This window comes from Podarcis cretensis (assembly GCF_951804945.1).
Source record: "Podarcis cretensis genome assembly, chromosome: 7".
Taxonomy (NCBI): Eukaryota; Metazoa; Chordata; class Lepidosauria; order Squamata; family Lacertidae; genus Podarcis; species Podarcis cretensis.
The window spans coordinates 35,185,896-35,203,849 of NC_137176.1; the positions used below are offsets into that span (position 1 = coordinate 35,185,896).

The following is a 17,954-nucleotide window of genomic DNA, read 5'->3' on the forward strand; positions in this document are numbered from 1 at the left end:
GAGTGTTGACCCCCCTCCCCTTTTTCATTTTTCTTGTATTTTCTTTGCTGGCCTCCTAATTCATGAGAATACATTTTGGAGAGATGATTTATAAATTAATATTTTTATATCTTTAAAAAAGAGGGAAAGATAAAAAGACAAATATTATATACTAATAATTTAGTAATAGTAGAAGTAATGGTAGCAGATTAGTAGTAATATTTCTGTACTTTAGTATTCAAAATTCTGCTATATCTGGTACATTAGTACCAAATGTGACAATGCTGCGTTAGACTCTGTCATAAAATAGTACTGAAGCGGTTGCCATGGTGATATAGAAAGGGAAAGTAGTGGGGTAAATATGACCCCACTTGTCCATTTAAGGGTTAAATCACACTGATAAAGTGATGCTATTTTGAAAGTAAGTGATATTATTCATTATACCACTACATTTCTCAACACTACATAATATTATGGATCATGATTTCTATGAACTATGATATATAAAGCTCACATAAAACTAGCATTTAAGACCTTAAGGCAGAAATGCAGATGTGGAGTGTTGTAGGGATACAGTAGTGAGGGATTTCCTATGTAAATTCAAATACATTTAATACTTTGATTTGCTCCTAAACAGGAGGGGAAAATTCTGAGAGTTGTTTTGCCCACTGTTTCCAGTTTATTTATACGAGATAAAATTAAGGGGGGCACTGCTGGGATGTGACTAAAGCTGCCGCCTTCCTCTGTAGTAAAATATTACGTGCTATAACTGATCTCCCTTTAATAAAAATTTTTAAAAATTGTCCAGTAGCACCTTAGAGACCAACTAAGTCTGTTCTGGGTATAAGCTTTCGTGTGCATGCACACTTCTTCATGTGTATCTGAAGAAGTGTGCATGCATACGAAAGCTTATACCCAGAACAAACTTAGTTGGTCTCTAAGGTGCTACTGGACAGTTTTCTTAATTTTTTTATTTATTTCGACTGCGTCAGACCAACACGGCTACCTACCTGAATCTGATCTCCCTTTGTTCAACTGTAAAACTGTTCTCCGGGCTTCACCATTCTTTCTGTCAGTCTCAGCTTTATTTGTAGTAAGCAAAATTTTAAATACAGTGGTGCCTCGCAAGACGAACGCTTCGCAAAACGAAAAACTCGCAAGACGAAAGAGTTTTCCGTTTTTGAGTCGTTCCGCAAGACGAATTTCCCTATGGGCTTGCTTCGCAAGAAGAAAGCCCATAAGGAAATCTCCGGGGACCGCTTTTAAATGCTGGCGGTGGGGAGCAAAGCCTTTCGCCCCCCTCCGGCCTTCAGAAGAGGTCCAGGAAGGCCAGCGGGGGCCGAAAGGCTTTGCTTCCCACCGCCAGCATTTTAAAAGCGGTCTGGGATAGCAGGGAAGCGCGCTGCTTCTGAAGGCCGGCAGGGGGCAAAAGTCTTTGCTCCCCCCCGCCTGCCTTCCCGGGATAGCGGAGAAGCACAGCGCGTTTCTCCGCTATCCCAGACGGCTTTTGAAGGCAGGGGGGGAGGGGAGCAAAGACTTTCGCCCACCGCCTGCCTTCAGAAGACCTCCGCTGTCCCGGGGGCTTTTAAAATGCTGGGGGTCGGCAGCGAAAGCTTCGCTGCTGCCCGCCAGCATTTTAAGATCGCCCTGGGACAGCGGAGAAGTCTCCGCTGTCCCGGGGGCTTTTAAATTGCTGGCCCTCCTGTCCCCGGAGCTTGCGGGGCAGGAGGTGGGGAGAAGGGCTTTTCTTCCCACCGCCAGCCTTCAGAACAGCCTTGTCCCCCCCCCCCAGCCTTCAGAAGAGGTCGGGGGACAGACTGTCCCCGGACCTGGTCTGAAGGCGGTTTCCATAGGAACGCATTGATTGATTTTCAATGCATTCCTATGGGAAACCGTGCTTCGCAAGACGAAAAACTCGCAAGAAGAAAAAACTTGCGGAACGAATTAATTTCGTCTTGCGAGGCACCACTGTATAAGTAAAAACTGTAGCACCTAGCTGTGCTCACTTGGCCAAAACATCAACAATGCTGCAAGAGCTCCCCTGCAAACTTTGCAGCTTGTTGCAAGTTGGCCAAAATAACTTGAGTTGTACAACACTGTTTCTCAAGTTAATCAGTAATTCCAATTTAACAACACTTTTTGTCAGAAAATGTCCAAAAATACACAGAGATGAAGAATAATCCAGTAAGTATAAATATCTTTGGTGGGGTTTTCTTTTGGGGTTTTTTGTTTTTGCTTTTATCAAGACCTTTACAAATATAATTTGAATCAGTGCAAATATCAGCTATCTCCTGATTCTTAGGAGAGTTGTTTGGGAAAAATAATTTTGCCAGATGTAGTCTGCTCTTCATCTGTTCATGATACTGGGGGCAATGAGTTGCTTTGCCCTTCTTTTTCTTGAAGGCGGGCTGATGTCAGTGCTGATATCTGCTGCCCTTCGCCAACAGATGGCAGTCCCTTCAGTAGGTGGAGCACGTCGCCTGCAGGAGAGGCTAGGCAAGCCCGCCTTCTCAAATCTTTCGCTGGAACTTTAGTATCGCCTCTCTTGATTGGCTGAAAGAAGTGGGGCACTTGGCAGAAGAGAAAGCAGGGGGGGGTGGACTGGACGACGTGTCATGGCATTTAATGTAGGATTGCACAAAATGTAAATGCTAGTCTTCACACTACAGTGGTACCCCGGGTTAAGTACTTAATTCGTTCCGGAGGTCTGTTCTTAACCTGAAACTGTTCTTAACCTGAAGCACCACTTTAGCTAATGGGGTCTCCTGCTGCTGCTGCACTGCTGCTGCACGATTTCTGTTCTCATCCTGAAGCAAAGTTCTTAACCTGAGGTAATATTTCTGGGTTAGCAGAGTCTGTAACCTGAAGCGTATGTAACCCGAGGTACCACTGTATATGCAAACATTTTCTGAGGTCCCAGGGAATTTTTTGCTATCTGGCCCCCTTTTAGACCCTGTGCAAGGGTACAATGTACCCGTTGCACCTCCCTCTCCTGGGCCCTGGGCACTCTGCTCCTCTGCCACTCGTGCTTCCACACTGTCAGGAACTAACCCATAGCCTGGTTTCGTGTGATGTCTAAATCTAGGTTGATGGTTTCCTTCTATGCAGTCAAGCCCTGAGCTTGTAACCAAGATTTATTCTTGTCATACCACTCATGCTTTATTTGTGGGGAGCAAACCATGAGTCCAGGATTAGACGTAAGGTTGAGCCAGACCAGCTGCAGGTGTTACAGGAAAAATCCGAGGGCTCCCTTGGACAAAACAAAGACACCAACCAGGATAACTTGGAGCAAAACAGCAGCCTGTAGGCTTGGCCTTTATTGAACTGTTGCAACAGGGTATTCCCCTCACGTGCAGGAGAGAGGAAAGACCCAGAAGAATAGTGTGCAAGGTCTTATAAAAACTTTTGAAATTCCCCTCCTCTAGGTCTAGCCCACCCCCAGAAACATCATGCATACATTACAGAAAGGAGGAGTTGAGGGAGGAGTTGTGGTGGTAACCTGAGTGTCTTGTCACCTGGCTGGTTCCTCCTTTCCCCCCTCCCCCTGAGTCACTTCCAGGAACTTCCAGGAGACAAAGGGGAGTTTGCAGTTTCCTGCCCCCTGAGGGAAGATCTGATCAGTGTCCTTTGTTTCAGTCCATGCTGAATCCACTCCCATATGCAGGTTCTTTGTGATCTTGATTGTCTTCTGTCTGGGACCATCAGGGTTGGCATAGCAACTGGGCAGGGCACCTGTGTATGTGCTGGGATGCTGAAGGGATTATGGCTGCCCTGTATCAAACCTGCCCCATTTTGTAGTCCTTCCTTCATGGAGTAAAATAAAAGTGGAACAGTGCAAATCCAATGTATGGTTGATTTTCTATGAATTTATAACAGAAGCATAGCGTATGTAGTGTGTGAGTGTGAATGTGTGTGAAGTTTGTACAAACAGAATGATTGGGGTGGGGGGGGTTCCTGCTACAGTTCCCCCCTTCGGAGATAAGATTGCAAAGGTGGCTACTTTGCAATCCTTTTCTCCGCACAATTTAAAGTGGTAAATATTAACCTGCTATTCTCCCTCCCAGATGCATGTGTCCATGTTTGCATAGAAATGTAACAGTGTAACAGTGCACATAGTTAGACATAGGATATCACGTAAAATCAATATTTTGTTGCTCAGTTACTTGTGGTATTTTAGCACCTTGGAATAAATATTTTCTCAATAGTGGCGTATGCTTTACATTTAGCAGGAAGGTCCACTAATGACTGAAAAATGCAGTTTGCTTTGCCCCCCACCATTTTTGTGTTCTCAGGTGTCAAAGTAGCTCTTCTGTGGTCTCACACCGGCCTGGTGTAACAGTAGTAGCAATCCCTGGTGAATCCACTTAGGGCTTTCATATTAACCATGTTGCCTGGCACTCACCACAGCTGGCACAAGTTTGGGCACATCAGGAGAGAAATGTCCTTGCCTGGCCATTCTATGGGATTTTATCATTATAGGCTCTGGTCTTGCAGTCATGGGAAGTTGCTCACTTGCACATTAAGGACCAAAAAGCTAATTGCAGCCTGGATACACTTGCCCAATTCAAACTGAGTCCAATTTGAATTTATCTTGCCCCATGGTTCTCAACTTTTCAAACCAATCTGTTAAAAGAAGCCCATTCTTAAAAGGGCACTTGTCCAAATAAGTCAATTTAACTCTATAAGGGATTATTCCGGCTAAACCAAAGCATACACACCTTCCTGAAGCTTCTCCTTGGTAAAGTGAGTTTTAGCGCATTTTTTAAAATGGGTAGGGAAGTTGGCAGAGTGCGAGGTGAAACAACTAAATGTGGTTATAAATTTATCTAATTCTAAACATTGGACTACATAATAGCCTGATCTGTAAAAAGCATAAAATGTATGAGAATCCTCCACTGGGGTGTAAGGAATAAGACATTAAACATAAAAACAATTACAGACAAAAATAGCCACAAAAATAGCCCCAATTCCCCCCATTTGTGGAAATAACACACTGTCAGACACATTTCAACATTCCTACATAATAACACATAATACAAAACAAACTAATAGTATCAGTTGCATATCTTGAGACAATTGTGATATTTTTACGCATGTATCTTGAGGTTCAAAAGTGAGAAAATGTCCTTGCAATTCAACTCCTCCCCCCTTTGTCAGCCCCACTCCCCCGGCAGTCTATATCCTTTGAAAGAGATCGCTGTGGCCACTTTGAAAACTTTGGTGTCTGATGCTGTTGCAGGTCTTGTAGTGGCGAAGCTTTTCATTGGATCTGTAGTAACACATTTGTAGAAGAGATATCCTGTAAGGGGCAGGGTTTTGGGGACTTTAAAGACAGTTAAAAAAGGGAAGGGGCGAAAGGCAAAAGGATGTCCTTCAGTTTCCATGGGAAGCTGCAAATAATAAAAATCTTTGCGGATTAAGCATTTTATTCATTTCAATATTATTATCACATTTCCATATAATTACTGTTATTATCTGCTAAGTTTGTTTGCTTTCCTTCACTTAGTTTTGTTGTTGTTGTTGTTGTTTTTCATATTATTAAATTAAAAATTACTCCACATGTATAGAAAGAGGACTGTAAAAATACAACAAAGGTTAAAAAATAAAAAAGAAAGCCAAAAATTAGATTACCAGTCAGATGAAAACAGACTTGACACAAAGACATCAGATTTAGAAAAGAATTATTATTAAATAATACAAAGATATTCTCAAAACCACTGATTACTACTGGACCGAAAGAATGAGAAAACAATGGAAAAGGGCTTAAAATGACTTTCAGTATGTGATGGACATGTCCCCAAAGTAAAACACACACACAATGACCTATGAGGAACGAAAAATAATAATACTCAGGCAAAAAGGTAAACAAATACCAATCCACAAACAATGTTTGGTTGTGCTTCGATTAATTTCATAGACATCATGGAAGAACTGATTAAATAAATGAAAAGAGATTATTTGTAACTTAAAGCGTCAAAGCCACAAAGAGATGGAAGTCACTAATACAGCAGGGATTCAGACTTGTTTCACAGAACAGGAAAGAAAGTTGCTGTGGGAGAAAAGAAGGGACAAACACTTTGTTATCGGGGTTCACATATCCTGTTAAAAGGGAAAAAATATTTCATGTGAGAAGCCTGTCAGGAAATGCTGTTCCTAAAATGCACACAAAGTCTGTGATTTAAATCCCTTGGGGGGGGAGTGCTTTGATATTTACCTGTGAAAAGAATTTGGCATGTTAATCATGTTAAGATTTGAAACTTGGCAACCTCTTGACTTTGATGGTCCAGTACTTAACACCTTTTGTCTTACGAAGCCCCTGGAGCAAAAGACACATTAAGGGTGATTTCCCTCAGTGGCTCCAAGTTTTACATAAGGAAATTTGGATAAATTTCCCCCTTCAGTCCAAGCTCCTCTCACTCCCTACAGTTCCCCCTCCTTCCTCTCTCTATCTCTCTCCCCCCCCCTTTTTTTTTTGCTGATCTAGCCTCTGTGCATGTGCAGAGTTCATGTCTCAGCAAACCTTTTATACTATTGAAAATGTTGAAATCTTTGGCTAAATTACCATTTGAATAAAGGGAAATGAAGGGTAAGGCGTAGATTTAAAAAAATAGGGCTAGATTTTTTTAAACAAAAAAGAGAAATTGAGCAATTAAAGTATTCAATAAAGTTAGCAATTGTAGCCCAAGCAAAAAGGACTGCTTCCTTTATGTACAGGAAAGGGCTAATATCCCTCTGGCCATTCGCGGAACAATCTGCCACGCCGTTATATATGGGGAAAAAGGGCCAGAGTCAGAATTAATAGGATTTTATTATTATTATTATTTATTTATTTTAACATTTTAGTCATTTCAGCCTTACCATTTGCAGACAAAATTTTCCTGCCCTTTATTTACAGGATTGGTCAAGGCCGATATGTATTTGTATGTGCTTAAACTTTGAATTGACTTTGAAGTCTGGTTTTTTTAAATAGTAGACAAAATGATAAACACTGTAACCACTCAAATGCTTGATATTAGCAGTTGTGCTTCAAAAACATCACGGCTTCACTTCTCACGTTTTAAAACTAAAGAGCAAAGCTAGGCTGAATTTCAACTCCATCACCACACCAGAATTTAAGAATTACCCTTCAATCCTCCAATGCTTGCAGATACATGTCCTTCCACACAGCCCCAAATTGGGAGAGTTGAAAGGGACCCTGGGGTCATCTAGTCCAACCCTCCAAAATATAGGGTTCACAGCAAGATTTCACAGCAAGATTTGTACTACCAGAAAGACATATACATTTAAGTAGATTTTCAACTGGGAAAGGAAACATCTATGCTCCTATCATGTACTAAGGAAGAGGAAAAGAAAAGTAGCCAACTTTACACAGAACCGTTTTAGCAGATCTTGAGATAGTTTGAGTGAGTTTGCTTCCTTCAAGTTCCTAGAGAAATTATCTTTAAAGGAAGATTGAAGTGAACATTTTTCCTAAGAGGGAGAGGATCTCTTATAAAGCATAGTTAAAACAGCCATAGATTTGATTTAAAAGGAATACAAAAGTGAGTTATTCCTGAACTTGCAGAGGAATAGTAAGCCTAATTTATGCCCCCCCTTGCAGTTTCCTTTAAAGGAAGCTTACTTGGGAGTAAATTTACCTGGCACAGAAGTAAGAAGGAGAAGGGGGAAAAAAAAAAAACATGAAAGAGACAGAATGAAACAAGGGGGCATTTTCTAAGAAAAGAGGCCAGGAAGTCTTATAGAGACTGATATCAGGACTGGACTCAGATAGACAATTTTGCTGGCTATGGAAGCCTCTACATTTAATACCAATTTTAATACCAATTTTTTTCTTAGAAAGAACACATTTTCATAGGCAGATGCTTAATGAAATACACACACTGCATTTTAGCTTGAGAGAGAGCAGTTGGCTCTACTAGGCTTTTGCAGCAGAAACATTAGTTTCTTCACAGCACATTTCAAAATACTGGAAAAAAGACTGGAACACAGATGTAGACTCACAAGCTTAAAAGTTGCAACAAAACATTATCTACCATCAACTTAAAATCATGCTCCTCACTCAAGCTACTCGGAGGAAGACTCCTTGGAGCCTCTCTCAAAGAACAAACATTTGCACACTTCATTCTAATGATTCTTATTTATTTATTTATTTTTGGTCCTGTTTAAGATTGATGAGGCCCAACATGGCTTTCTTAGATTTAAAATTTCGAAGCATGCTTGCAATTTAAAAACTATGTGCATTTAAGAACAGTCTGTGGATGCCGGAGCCAATGTAAACACAAACCCTTTAAATATTTCCAAATCTTTGAGTACATCTCTTATCTTTTTTTTTTTTTTTTTTTTTTTTTTTTTTTTTTTGAGAAACTAAGATCTCAAATGCATGGGCTCCCAGGCTGGGCTATTATATCTACTGCCTTCTGAGCACCATTAAATTTATGGTTTCATGTTCTAGCTTTAGGTTCTAGTTTAACAACACAAATTTGATGTGTTCAGCTCTCCCTAAGGGTTCAAACCCTGATTTTGTTAAAGGATCCCTGGGGTGGCCACTGTGCCCTGGGTTCCAAGTGGTGGGCCTAAGCCACCCACTAAAAGTTACAATGGTCTCGTACTTTGTACGGAAAGACCATTTTGCCCCTTTATTTTTATTTTATTTTTCCCAATTGGAGATGACAAGCTGGAGGGGCATATTAGAATCCTCTCTGGGGCAAAAAGGCTTCAAGGAAGCTTTGTTGCCAGGAGGGGGTCCAGCTAGGGTGTTTAGTGAGCTCCCATCCTCTCATATCTTATTATTAGGCTTTTTTTTTCTTTTCATTAACGAAGTACGCTAAAGACAGAAAGAGTGGACGCACACACACAAGGGAGGAGGGGCAATGGGAAAGAAAGGGGGGACAGAAAAAGGATCCTTTCAGTGCTCGAAGTATCCTTGACTAACACAATTCCTACTTATCTATAAACCACGAATTAATTTCTAGAAATCTCAAACCTGAACCTGAAACAAAACCACGGGTCTCTGCCCGGAAACTCAAACCACGGGTCTCTGCCCGGAAACTCAAACCACGGGTCTCTGCCCGGAAACTAAACCACGGGTCTCTGCCCGGAAACTAAACCACGGGTCTCTCTACCCGGAATTCCTTTACCTCAGCGCTGTTTACAAGACTAATCCTAGTGTGGGGCCCCAATTTGTGAACCTCCCGCTCTACCCTCCACAACAGCCTCCTGCCTAGCCGTTGAGACTAAGTTCGGAACCCCTACTGGACGCTTGCGCAGTGCAATGCCAGATTAAGGCCCGAGAAAATGAAGGTTTGGAAAGGAAACAAATGACCTTGCGTTCTCACGTACCCGGGTCATCCCTAGCAAAGGTCGCCAGGCAGGAGGGGCAGCTTTGTTTGCATAAATAGGGACAGTGAAAAAGGTTCGTAGGGACGCCCCTGGACGACTCCGAGAGAGGACGTCAGAGAAACAATAAGCACCACGTTTTTCCCGGCCACGCTCCGAGAGGAAAAACGGGGGAGAAAAGAAGAGATACGTAGGGGACGCCTCTGGCCGACTCCGAAAGAGGGCGTCAGAGAAACAATAAGCACCACGTTTTTCCCGGCCACGCTCCGAGAGGAAAAACGGGGGAGAAAAGAAGAGATACGTAGGGGACGCCTCTGGCCGACTCCGAAAGAGGGCGTCAGAGAAACAATAAGCACCACGTTTTTCCCGGCCACGCTCCGAGAGGAAAAACGGGGAGAGAAAGAGAAAGGGAGATTCGAGATTTGTAGGTGTAACGTTGGAAATAAAGGAGAAAGATCTGGCTGTTGTGGAGACGTTACCTTCCACCCACCTCCCAATGTATTTTCTTCAGAACCATACTCACGTCCGTTGATGTCCCTCGCGGATCCCGGGATCCTTTTTCTTTTTAGCCGGCTTGACCTCGCCTTTGCTCCCCCTGGTTGGGCTTTTGGTGACGATTGATTACCGCCCGCAAAGAGGAGGCAGGGAGAGGAAGAAGGATCCCTGGGCTAAGGTTGCCCAGTGGCGCCCGATCCCCTCTATCTCCCCTCTCACCTTTGCAGGAGAACCAAGTGTCCCTTCGTGGTCGCCAAACTGTTACAGGAAAAATCCGAGGGCTCCCTTGGACAAAACAAAGACACCAACCAGGATAACTTGGAGCAAAACAGCAGCCTGTAGGCTTGGCCTTTATTGAACTGTTGCAACAGGGTATTCCCCTCACGTGCAGGAGAGAGGAAAGACCCAGAAGAATAGTGTGCAAGGTCTTATAAAAACTTTTGAAATTCCCCTCCTCTAGGTCTAGCCCACCCCCAGAAACATCATGCATACATTACAGAAAGGAGGAGTTGAGGGAGGAGTTGTGGTGGTAACCTGAGTGTCTTGTCACCTGGCTGGTTCCTCCTTCCCCCCCTCCCCCTGAGTCACTTCCAGGAACTTCCAGGAGACAAAGGGGAGTTTGCAGTTTCCTGCCCCCTGAGGGAAGATCTGATCAGTGTCCTTTGTTTCAGTCCATGCTGAATCCACTCCCATATGCAGGTTCTTTGTGATCTTGATTGTCTTCTGTCTGGGACCATCAGGGTTGGCATAGCAACTGGGCAGGGCACCTGTGTATGTGCTGGGATGCTGAAGGGATTATGGCTGCCCTGTATCAAACCTGCCCCATTTTGTAGTCCTTCCTTCATGGAGTAAAATAAAAGTGGAACAGTGCAAATCCAATGTATGGTTGATTTTCTATGAATTTATAACAGAAGCATAGCGTATGTAGTGTGTGAGTGTGAATGTGTGTGAAGTTTGTACAAACAGAATGATTGGGGTGGGGGGGGGGTTCCTGCTACACAGGAGTGGGGAGGAATACCCACGATTTCAGTAGCTTGCAGCACCACGTTTAGTTTAACGTGGCATATGAACCAGGCCAATACGTGTGCTTTCAGTTGCTCCTTTTTGCAAGAAGGAAAGAGTGCTGTGGCAATTCTGTGCACGTGGCTGTGCAAAAAACATCATGAATACACATTGTGGGGCTTATTTAACTTCACTGCAAACCAGTGTCATCTTGACTTCACTTCAGTCTGTGTGTGGTTCTTGGGAGGGCTTGTTGCCAGGTCATTTTGCACCACTCCTCCCTACCCCCCCTCTTCTTGCTGTATTGGAGATGTGACCCTGGATGGAACAGACAGAGCAGTTTGCAGCTTTCTCATTTTATAAAGCTCTGTGTTTGGGTGTGTGCGTGTGGTTTTTGGTTGAAGTGCCTAAAGCTAAGAGCTTGCGTGCTCTTAGCAACTAAAATTGGTGCAAAGTCTCTCTTGCCTTTTTCATTGCACTTTTGAAAGGCCAGCTCGCTGGTGAATTATATCAAACCTTCAGTAACATCAAACCATTTTACCAATATGGGTTGTTGTTGTTGTTGTTTTGTGTGTGTGTGTGTGTGTGTTTGGGGGGGGGGGAGAAATCAGGTGTTCCTTTTCATATCAGTGGGGAAAAAATACTATGATTTAGATTATTAATTCACCACACCTATATTACAATGTATAGTGTGGTCTGGGAAAGCAGCTCTTGCCAGCTCATATTGTGAATTAGCCCATAGACTCTACTTCACACCACAAGGTGTTGGAGTAGAAGTGGCCCATAGAGGGAGGAGTGGGGTAACGGAGGAAGACTGAAGCAGGAAAAGTTAATGGTATTATGACTAACCTCAGAGAGGATGTTTGGTATTCAATATACATTAATTTAGACCTGGCAATTGCCTATTTATTGATAGAGGAAGACAAGCCAAACGTCAAGGTATGTAGAAGATTTGTGACTGAATCTCTTGACACTTTTCCAATGAAACACAGCCAAGGGAGGTTGCCAAGTGGACTGGAGCCGATGTACAGCTTAGACGATGAGGTTGGGCAAACTTCATGGTGCTTAGAAGCTGTGAATAACGAGGAAGCAAGCTTGCGCTTTTTCACTTTACCCATTGGATGTGCTTGTCCCGTGCTCTTGTCCTCACCCCCATTTGGGGCTGGCTTTGGGCTTGAGGGGGTCTAGGGCAGTGGCTTTCCCTGTCAATGGTCCTAGCAGCCTTGTTTGGCTGGAATGGCAGTGCTCCAAGCTAGGGCTGGGCAATATATCAATATATTGTCCAAAACTGGTTTGAAGTCCATATTATGATATTGGTTTCATAATTATTTACCTGGTGATATAGCATAACTCATGATTTGTGTGTGTGTGTGTGTGTGTGTGTGTGTGTGCGCGCGCACGTGCACACACACTATGCAAAAATCACAGTGCAGGAAAAGCTGTGAAGCCAGCCAATGCCTCTACATCAAGCTTCCTCAACCTCGGCCCTCCAGATTTTTTGAGACTACAATTCCCATCATCCCTGACCACTGGTCCTGCTAGCTAGGGATCATGGGAGTTGTAGGCCAAAAACGTCTGGGGAGCTGAGGTTGAGGAAGCCTGTTTTACATAGTTCCATCCTTATTTCAGACATTGCGATATATCGGTATAATCGTTATGTTTAGTTGGTGATATATCACAATGTTGAAAAACAGATATCGCCCAGCCCTACTCCAAGCAAGAGTTGTTGGTTTCTCAGTGTCCCAGAATAATGCAAAGCTGCAGGTATTTCTGGGAGTTAAAACAGAGCTTAGATACGGCTGTTCACGGTTAGGAGGGCCAAGAGCAGGCATAGATGTAGGCTTTGACAGGTGCTGTGGCCCTGGCACCTGCTCAAGAGTGCCAGGTGCTGGCCCTGCTGCCCCCCCCCTAAGTGTACAGGCTTTGAGCTTTGAGGGCTCCCTCGCCAATCTTCTTCTCAACTTGCAGATGCCAGGAGATGTTGCAGCGTGTAGATTAGGAGTAGAGCTGGCCAACATGATTCTGCTGCTCCCACCACACATTGGCTAATATATGGCGGAGGCTTTTGCTCAAGCTCCCCATTGTGTAGAAGGAGTGAAGTTTTAATCGGCTTTTAAACTATTGATCACACGCACTAACCCATGGGATAGGATTTCAGTGCCATTCTGCCTTTTATTCCTTTTTAAAAATGTAAAGCGGATTGCCTCTCTTGCTTCTATCGTTAGCGCAGCTTCCCTTTTTGGAAGCTGAAGTGCATGGCTTGCCTCCGTGTTTGATGAGCCCTGCTATCACAGACCACTTGGCAACAATTAAACTGGTACTCACCAGACCCCTCAAGCCTGCTTTTCTGTTACAAGCACATGGAATCTGGCATGCTGCTTTCTGAAATATTGTTAGAGCAGATAGCCAGCTGGTAACTGGACTGTAATAGGGTAGGGAGTTTCGTTATAGCTACCCTCTGAAAGTTAATGCTCATCTGTGTAGAACTTGGAGGGAGGAAGAAGAAACTCCTTCCATTTTTAATGTTCCGAGCAAATACTCCTTTCAGTATTGCCCTGTTGTCTTTTATTTCCTCTTGTTTGCCTGTTCTTCTTAGGAGATAGTGTACATTCAGACCTGCTTTGGGTTGTTCTTTTTGGTAGTGTGTACACAACTGCTTCTTTTAACCTGGTTTCTATAGAAGACAAGATCTTTTTTAAAAAATCTATTTATTTTTACAGTATGCTTCAACACTCTTAAAACATTATCCATCAAAATTAGTGAAATTAAATGTTTGGAGAACATCAAGTTAAGTGTTAAAAGTTGTAACAGTGCAATTTATGGTCTTTGTCTACATTTTCTATGGACATCTATATCATTAAAAAGTTGTTAGCCATCATAGATGTAGAACGGAAGGGTTAAATAAACTGCTGCTAAACAATCATCCCAAATCTAGACTGATGCAGTCATTTAAAATATATTTTAAAGCCACAAAGGTATTGGGTGAATTTTGGAAGCAATGTTTCACAGGTGTGTCATTTGCTATATCATTTTATTTATATTTCCCCAAGGCATTTAGAAGTAATTATTTTGCCATGTAACGTGACTTATTTAGAACAGCTTTTCAGAATATTCAAACCCTATTGTTTGTGATGATTTAAAATACTAGTTTAGTTATCTGAGGAAAGATTAGCAACATTAGGGAGTGGTGAAGGAAATTCTGGAAAGCAACATGACATTATTTACTTCTTCTTGGAAGAAAGGGCTGGTGATATCCGAAACAGAGCAAAAAAATTATTATGCACCAAAATAGACTTGCATTTTTTTAAAAAATACATCTGTTTAATTGCACCCTTAAGAATGCATTTGACTGCTTTTAGCATAACTTTGATAATTGATTTCTCTCCAGTAAAGCACCTAGTAATATCTCCCTCTCATTCCAGTGTAACATGTGCACAAGCCCATCAGTGTGCACTAACTTTAGATACAATTCTGGACCAAAGAAAACATGCCAGGCTAAACATGCCCAGCTCCCTTAGCCGTTCCTCATAAGGCATCTTTTCCAGGCCTTTGACCAAACTTGCTCATATTCCCCCATACAGCAGGGATAGGAGAATCATTTCTGACCGTTGGGTATTTGGGGTGGGAGTGATGAGAGCTGGAGTCCAAAAACACCTGGAGGGCCACAGGTTCCCCATTCCTGATAAAGAGAGTTGTATGAGCTGTACCTTGAAAGGGGACATATGCTTGTGAGCTGTACCATCATTGGGAGTGCATGCATCTCTTTGCAAAGGTCGTTTGTACAATGCCCCAAACCGTGGCTCTGGAGATATTCTAAACAAGCTCTAAGACCAGATAAACCACACTGACTGAAAAGGGAATTTGTAAGTGAGACAATGTATGTGTGAGATTCTCAGACTTCTCTGTTGGTGGCCATTCGTTCTGTGGCATGATCGTGGTACTCTGTGGTAATATCTCAGTGCTTTATCAGCATGGCTTTTGTTTCAGTCTCTTGTTGTTTTTCTTAAATCAGGGATGGGTAACTTCCTCCAGAACTTTTCCTTCCAGGTCTGTATACCAGTGGTAGATGGAGCTGGGGGGGGGGGGGGCTGGCTGTAGCAAGGGATGCAGTAGGTTACATTCCAGGTATGCAAAAATCAGAGGTTTCTATACTTACACCTCTCCACCCACCCACCCATCCATACAAGTGAGCAAGTCAGTAAATAAGCAAGCAAGCAAGCAAGCAAGCATTATTATCGCCATACAAAAACAGACAAAAACACTTGAAGAGGGCATGGAGCAGGGCCATTCATGGATGTGGCCTGGAAATAGAAGGGAGGGTCCCAAGGACAAGGTAGAGAGGCCTGGAGGGCTGCATTCTAGGTAGATTCTGGAATTGGGCTGAAATACTTTTCACAAATAACGCAAAGTGTGTTTTGGCACTATGATCACCCTTTTCTGTTCTCTCATGTATACAGATGCAACCTTCTCATGGTTAGTGGCAAATCATAGCAGCATGTGTCTGAACCCTGTGTCATCTAAATATCCCTCATTCTGCTGCCCTGCAGTGTACCATGAACATATTCTAAGTTTTATCCATCACCACATGCTTGGTTTTTACCACCTTCACCCTTCTTATCACTGCTTGTTACTAATGATTTTTTGTTAGTGTGTGTGTCAAATTCTCAAGTTTATCTCCCAGTTTAGTGTTTGTGCTGGTTTCTTTACATTGCTTGAGTATTCTAATATTACTTTCCCACCCCCTTATGTCCAAAGACTATTGATTGAATTGGTTATTTTTGAGCTTTTGTTTATTATTTATAAATATGAACATTGTCTTTCAGATTTTGACTTGAACTATTTCTGGCACTGGAACAAGTTTACAGATTATGTGCAATGTGTTCTGGCTTTCACTGGAGTCACAGGATACATCACTTACCTTTCTCTTGACTCAACTATCTTTGTTGAAACTCTGGGCTTCCTTGCCGTGTTCACTGAAGCCATGCTGGGCATCCCTCAGCTCTATCGTAACTATCAGAATAGGTCAACGGAAGGAATGAGGTAAGATGGTATGCATGTCTCTTAAAATACTTCAGTCACGTTTCTGGCTCTGTTTACACACGTAATTATTTCTCATTGCTTCGGCAGCCTTCCCAGAACTACTTTGATTAAAATAGGAAAATAACACAACAACTCTCTGGGCAGGCGAGGGGGGAAAGCTGCTTGGAAAGGTAATTTCAAGCTGGAAATGGTAAACAGGGAAAAGGGCTGCAGAACTTTTCTGCCTCCACTTTTCTTTCTCTTATTGCCCCCTTTCTCTGAAGCAGCCTTTTCCTTTTTTAAAAGGGCCATTGGGTTATGGTAATTTACCTATACCTTCACCCTTCTCTCCACCCTGGGGTTTCACATGCAGGACATCCATTTGAAAATCTGTGAGTCCATCAGTGTCCAGATTCAACATTGCAATCAAACTTGCATTTGATGGCCCCTTCAGAAAAGGAAAAAAGCTGCTTCCAGGAGGGGAGGGTTGATAAGGAGAAGCAAAGTGGAGGCACAGGATATGTGTAGCTTTTCTCTTGTTAGCCATTTCCAGCTTGAAATTGTTTTCCCAAGCAGTTTTAACCCCACCACCCCCCTGGGGTTTCAAGTGTGTCTATCTACCCATGCAAACACACACATTTGAAAATCGGAGTGCACCAGAGTCCAGTCCACCTAGCTGTTTTCTTTTCTACAGCTTCTGGAGTTTCTCTGAAATTCATGAGAAGGACAGGAAGGGAAATAAGCCAAAAGTTAAAAATGTGTGAAGTGTATGAGGAATAGTAATTGTCCTGGCCACTGATACTTGTACTGTAGGCCTGAGAAGCTTGCCAAGTGAGCTCAGATGGAGTATCTTCCAGTAATTTAATATACTTTTGGAATATATGCTAAGGAAAGCCTGCATCACTTAGAAACCAATTCCCCCGCCCCCACTTAGATGATCTGCATTGCAGTTGCTATTTAATAAGACTCTGGAGCTCATTTTGGGTGTAGAGTGTGTTGCAGAGCAGAGAATTTAGGCAGAGAAGTTATAATTCTATTAATGACCATTCTAATCTTGACGTCCAAGTACTAGAGCTCCCAGAATAGCACATTAGTAACATCTATCAAGTAAAGAATTGCTTAATTTCTATTCATCTCAGGACTTCAGTAAGTCTCCAGTCATTTCTTGTTATAAATGAGTATTTTAATGGAAGTTAATTGTTTTCTAAGAGAGGATTCAATTTATCACTGGTGGTTAGATTATGTTTAATTTCTTTGACATCATCTGATTAAAAGAACTAGGAAATAAATGCAGCATTTCAGAGTTCCCGGATGTTAACATATTGCAAGAATGTGATGTCTGAGAAAAGGAAAGATGATAGTTCATAAAATGGTATTGGTGTCCGAAACTGGGTATCTACCTCTAAGATGTTGTTGGCCAGGCAGCATGGCCAGTGGTCAGAGATGCTGGGAGCTGGAGTTCAACAGCATATGGACTGCAATAGGTTCCCCATCCTTGCCTAACCATTTTACTCTATCTTCCAAAGTTGCTTTGTTTTGTGCGTGTGCTAATCAGCTCACTCGTGGCCATGTAGACTATTTTCCGAAACTCTGGAGATCCACTTCTTATTTACACTTTGGGCAACTCTCTTATGGCCATTTGTCCGGTGGTTTTTGTTTTGTTTTGCTTTGTCTTTTAAAAAAGCTGATTAAGATTTGAGCTCTACAAAGGTTAATGCAAGGCGAGGGCCTTTTCTTTCTTTTTTAATCACTTCAGGAATGTTCTTTCAAAGAAGAATTGCAAAGAACCAGCCTCATTTAATCACTAAATGCCACATTGGTGTTGATGAATGGATTGCAGTTATGAATGAGGTGCACCAGCAGAAGCCGATGAGTCATGGGTCTGAGAGGTTTTTTAATGGTTGTTGGCAGCACATGCAGGGAAATCTGGTGGCTGAAACTGTCTGCTTTTGTCTTTTGTTGCTTTTTTATTTCGTTTTGTTACATCAGCATGAAACAGGAGAACAATTTTGAAATATGAACAGTTTTCAGAGTTAGGGTGGTTTCTTTCAAGTAGCTGTTTATGTTCAAAGGAGTGGTGAATTCAGTAAGCAGGAACCCCTTTTTTGTTTTCTATTTTTTGG

General features: G+C 42.5%; 1 protein-coding gene and 1 long non-coding RNA gene across 4 annotated transcripts in view; both read left to right on the forward strand.

The window, feature by feature from the left end:
- The window catches only part of SLC66A2 (solute carrier family 66 member 2), a 64,612-nt gene that overhangs the window by 29,679 nt on the left and 16,979 nt on the right, over positions 1–17,954 (forward strand). For 2 of the 3 annotated variants that reach the window (XM_079983827.1, XM_079983828.1), the window contains one exon: positions 15,636–15,852. The exons of the other annotated variant lie outside the window; for it this stretch is intronic. In XM_079983827.1, the coding sequence (XP_079839953.1) occupies positions 15,636–15,852 (217 nt within the window). The remainder of the gene's footprint in view (positions 1–15,635; positions 15,853–17,954) is intronic. 3 annotated transcript variants of the gene reach the window in all.
- On the forward strand, positions 7,049–7,641 carry LOC307219894. Its single transcript, XR_013840647.1, has 2 exons — positions 7,049–7,309; positions 7,463–7,641. It is a non-coding gene; the product is annotated as an uncharacterized lncRNA (long non-coding RNA).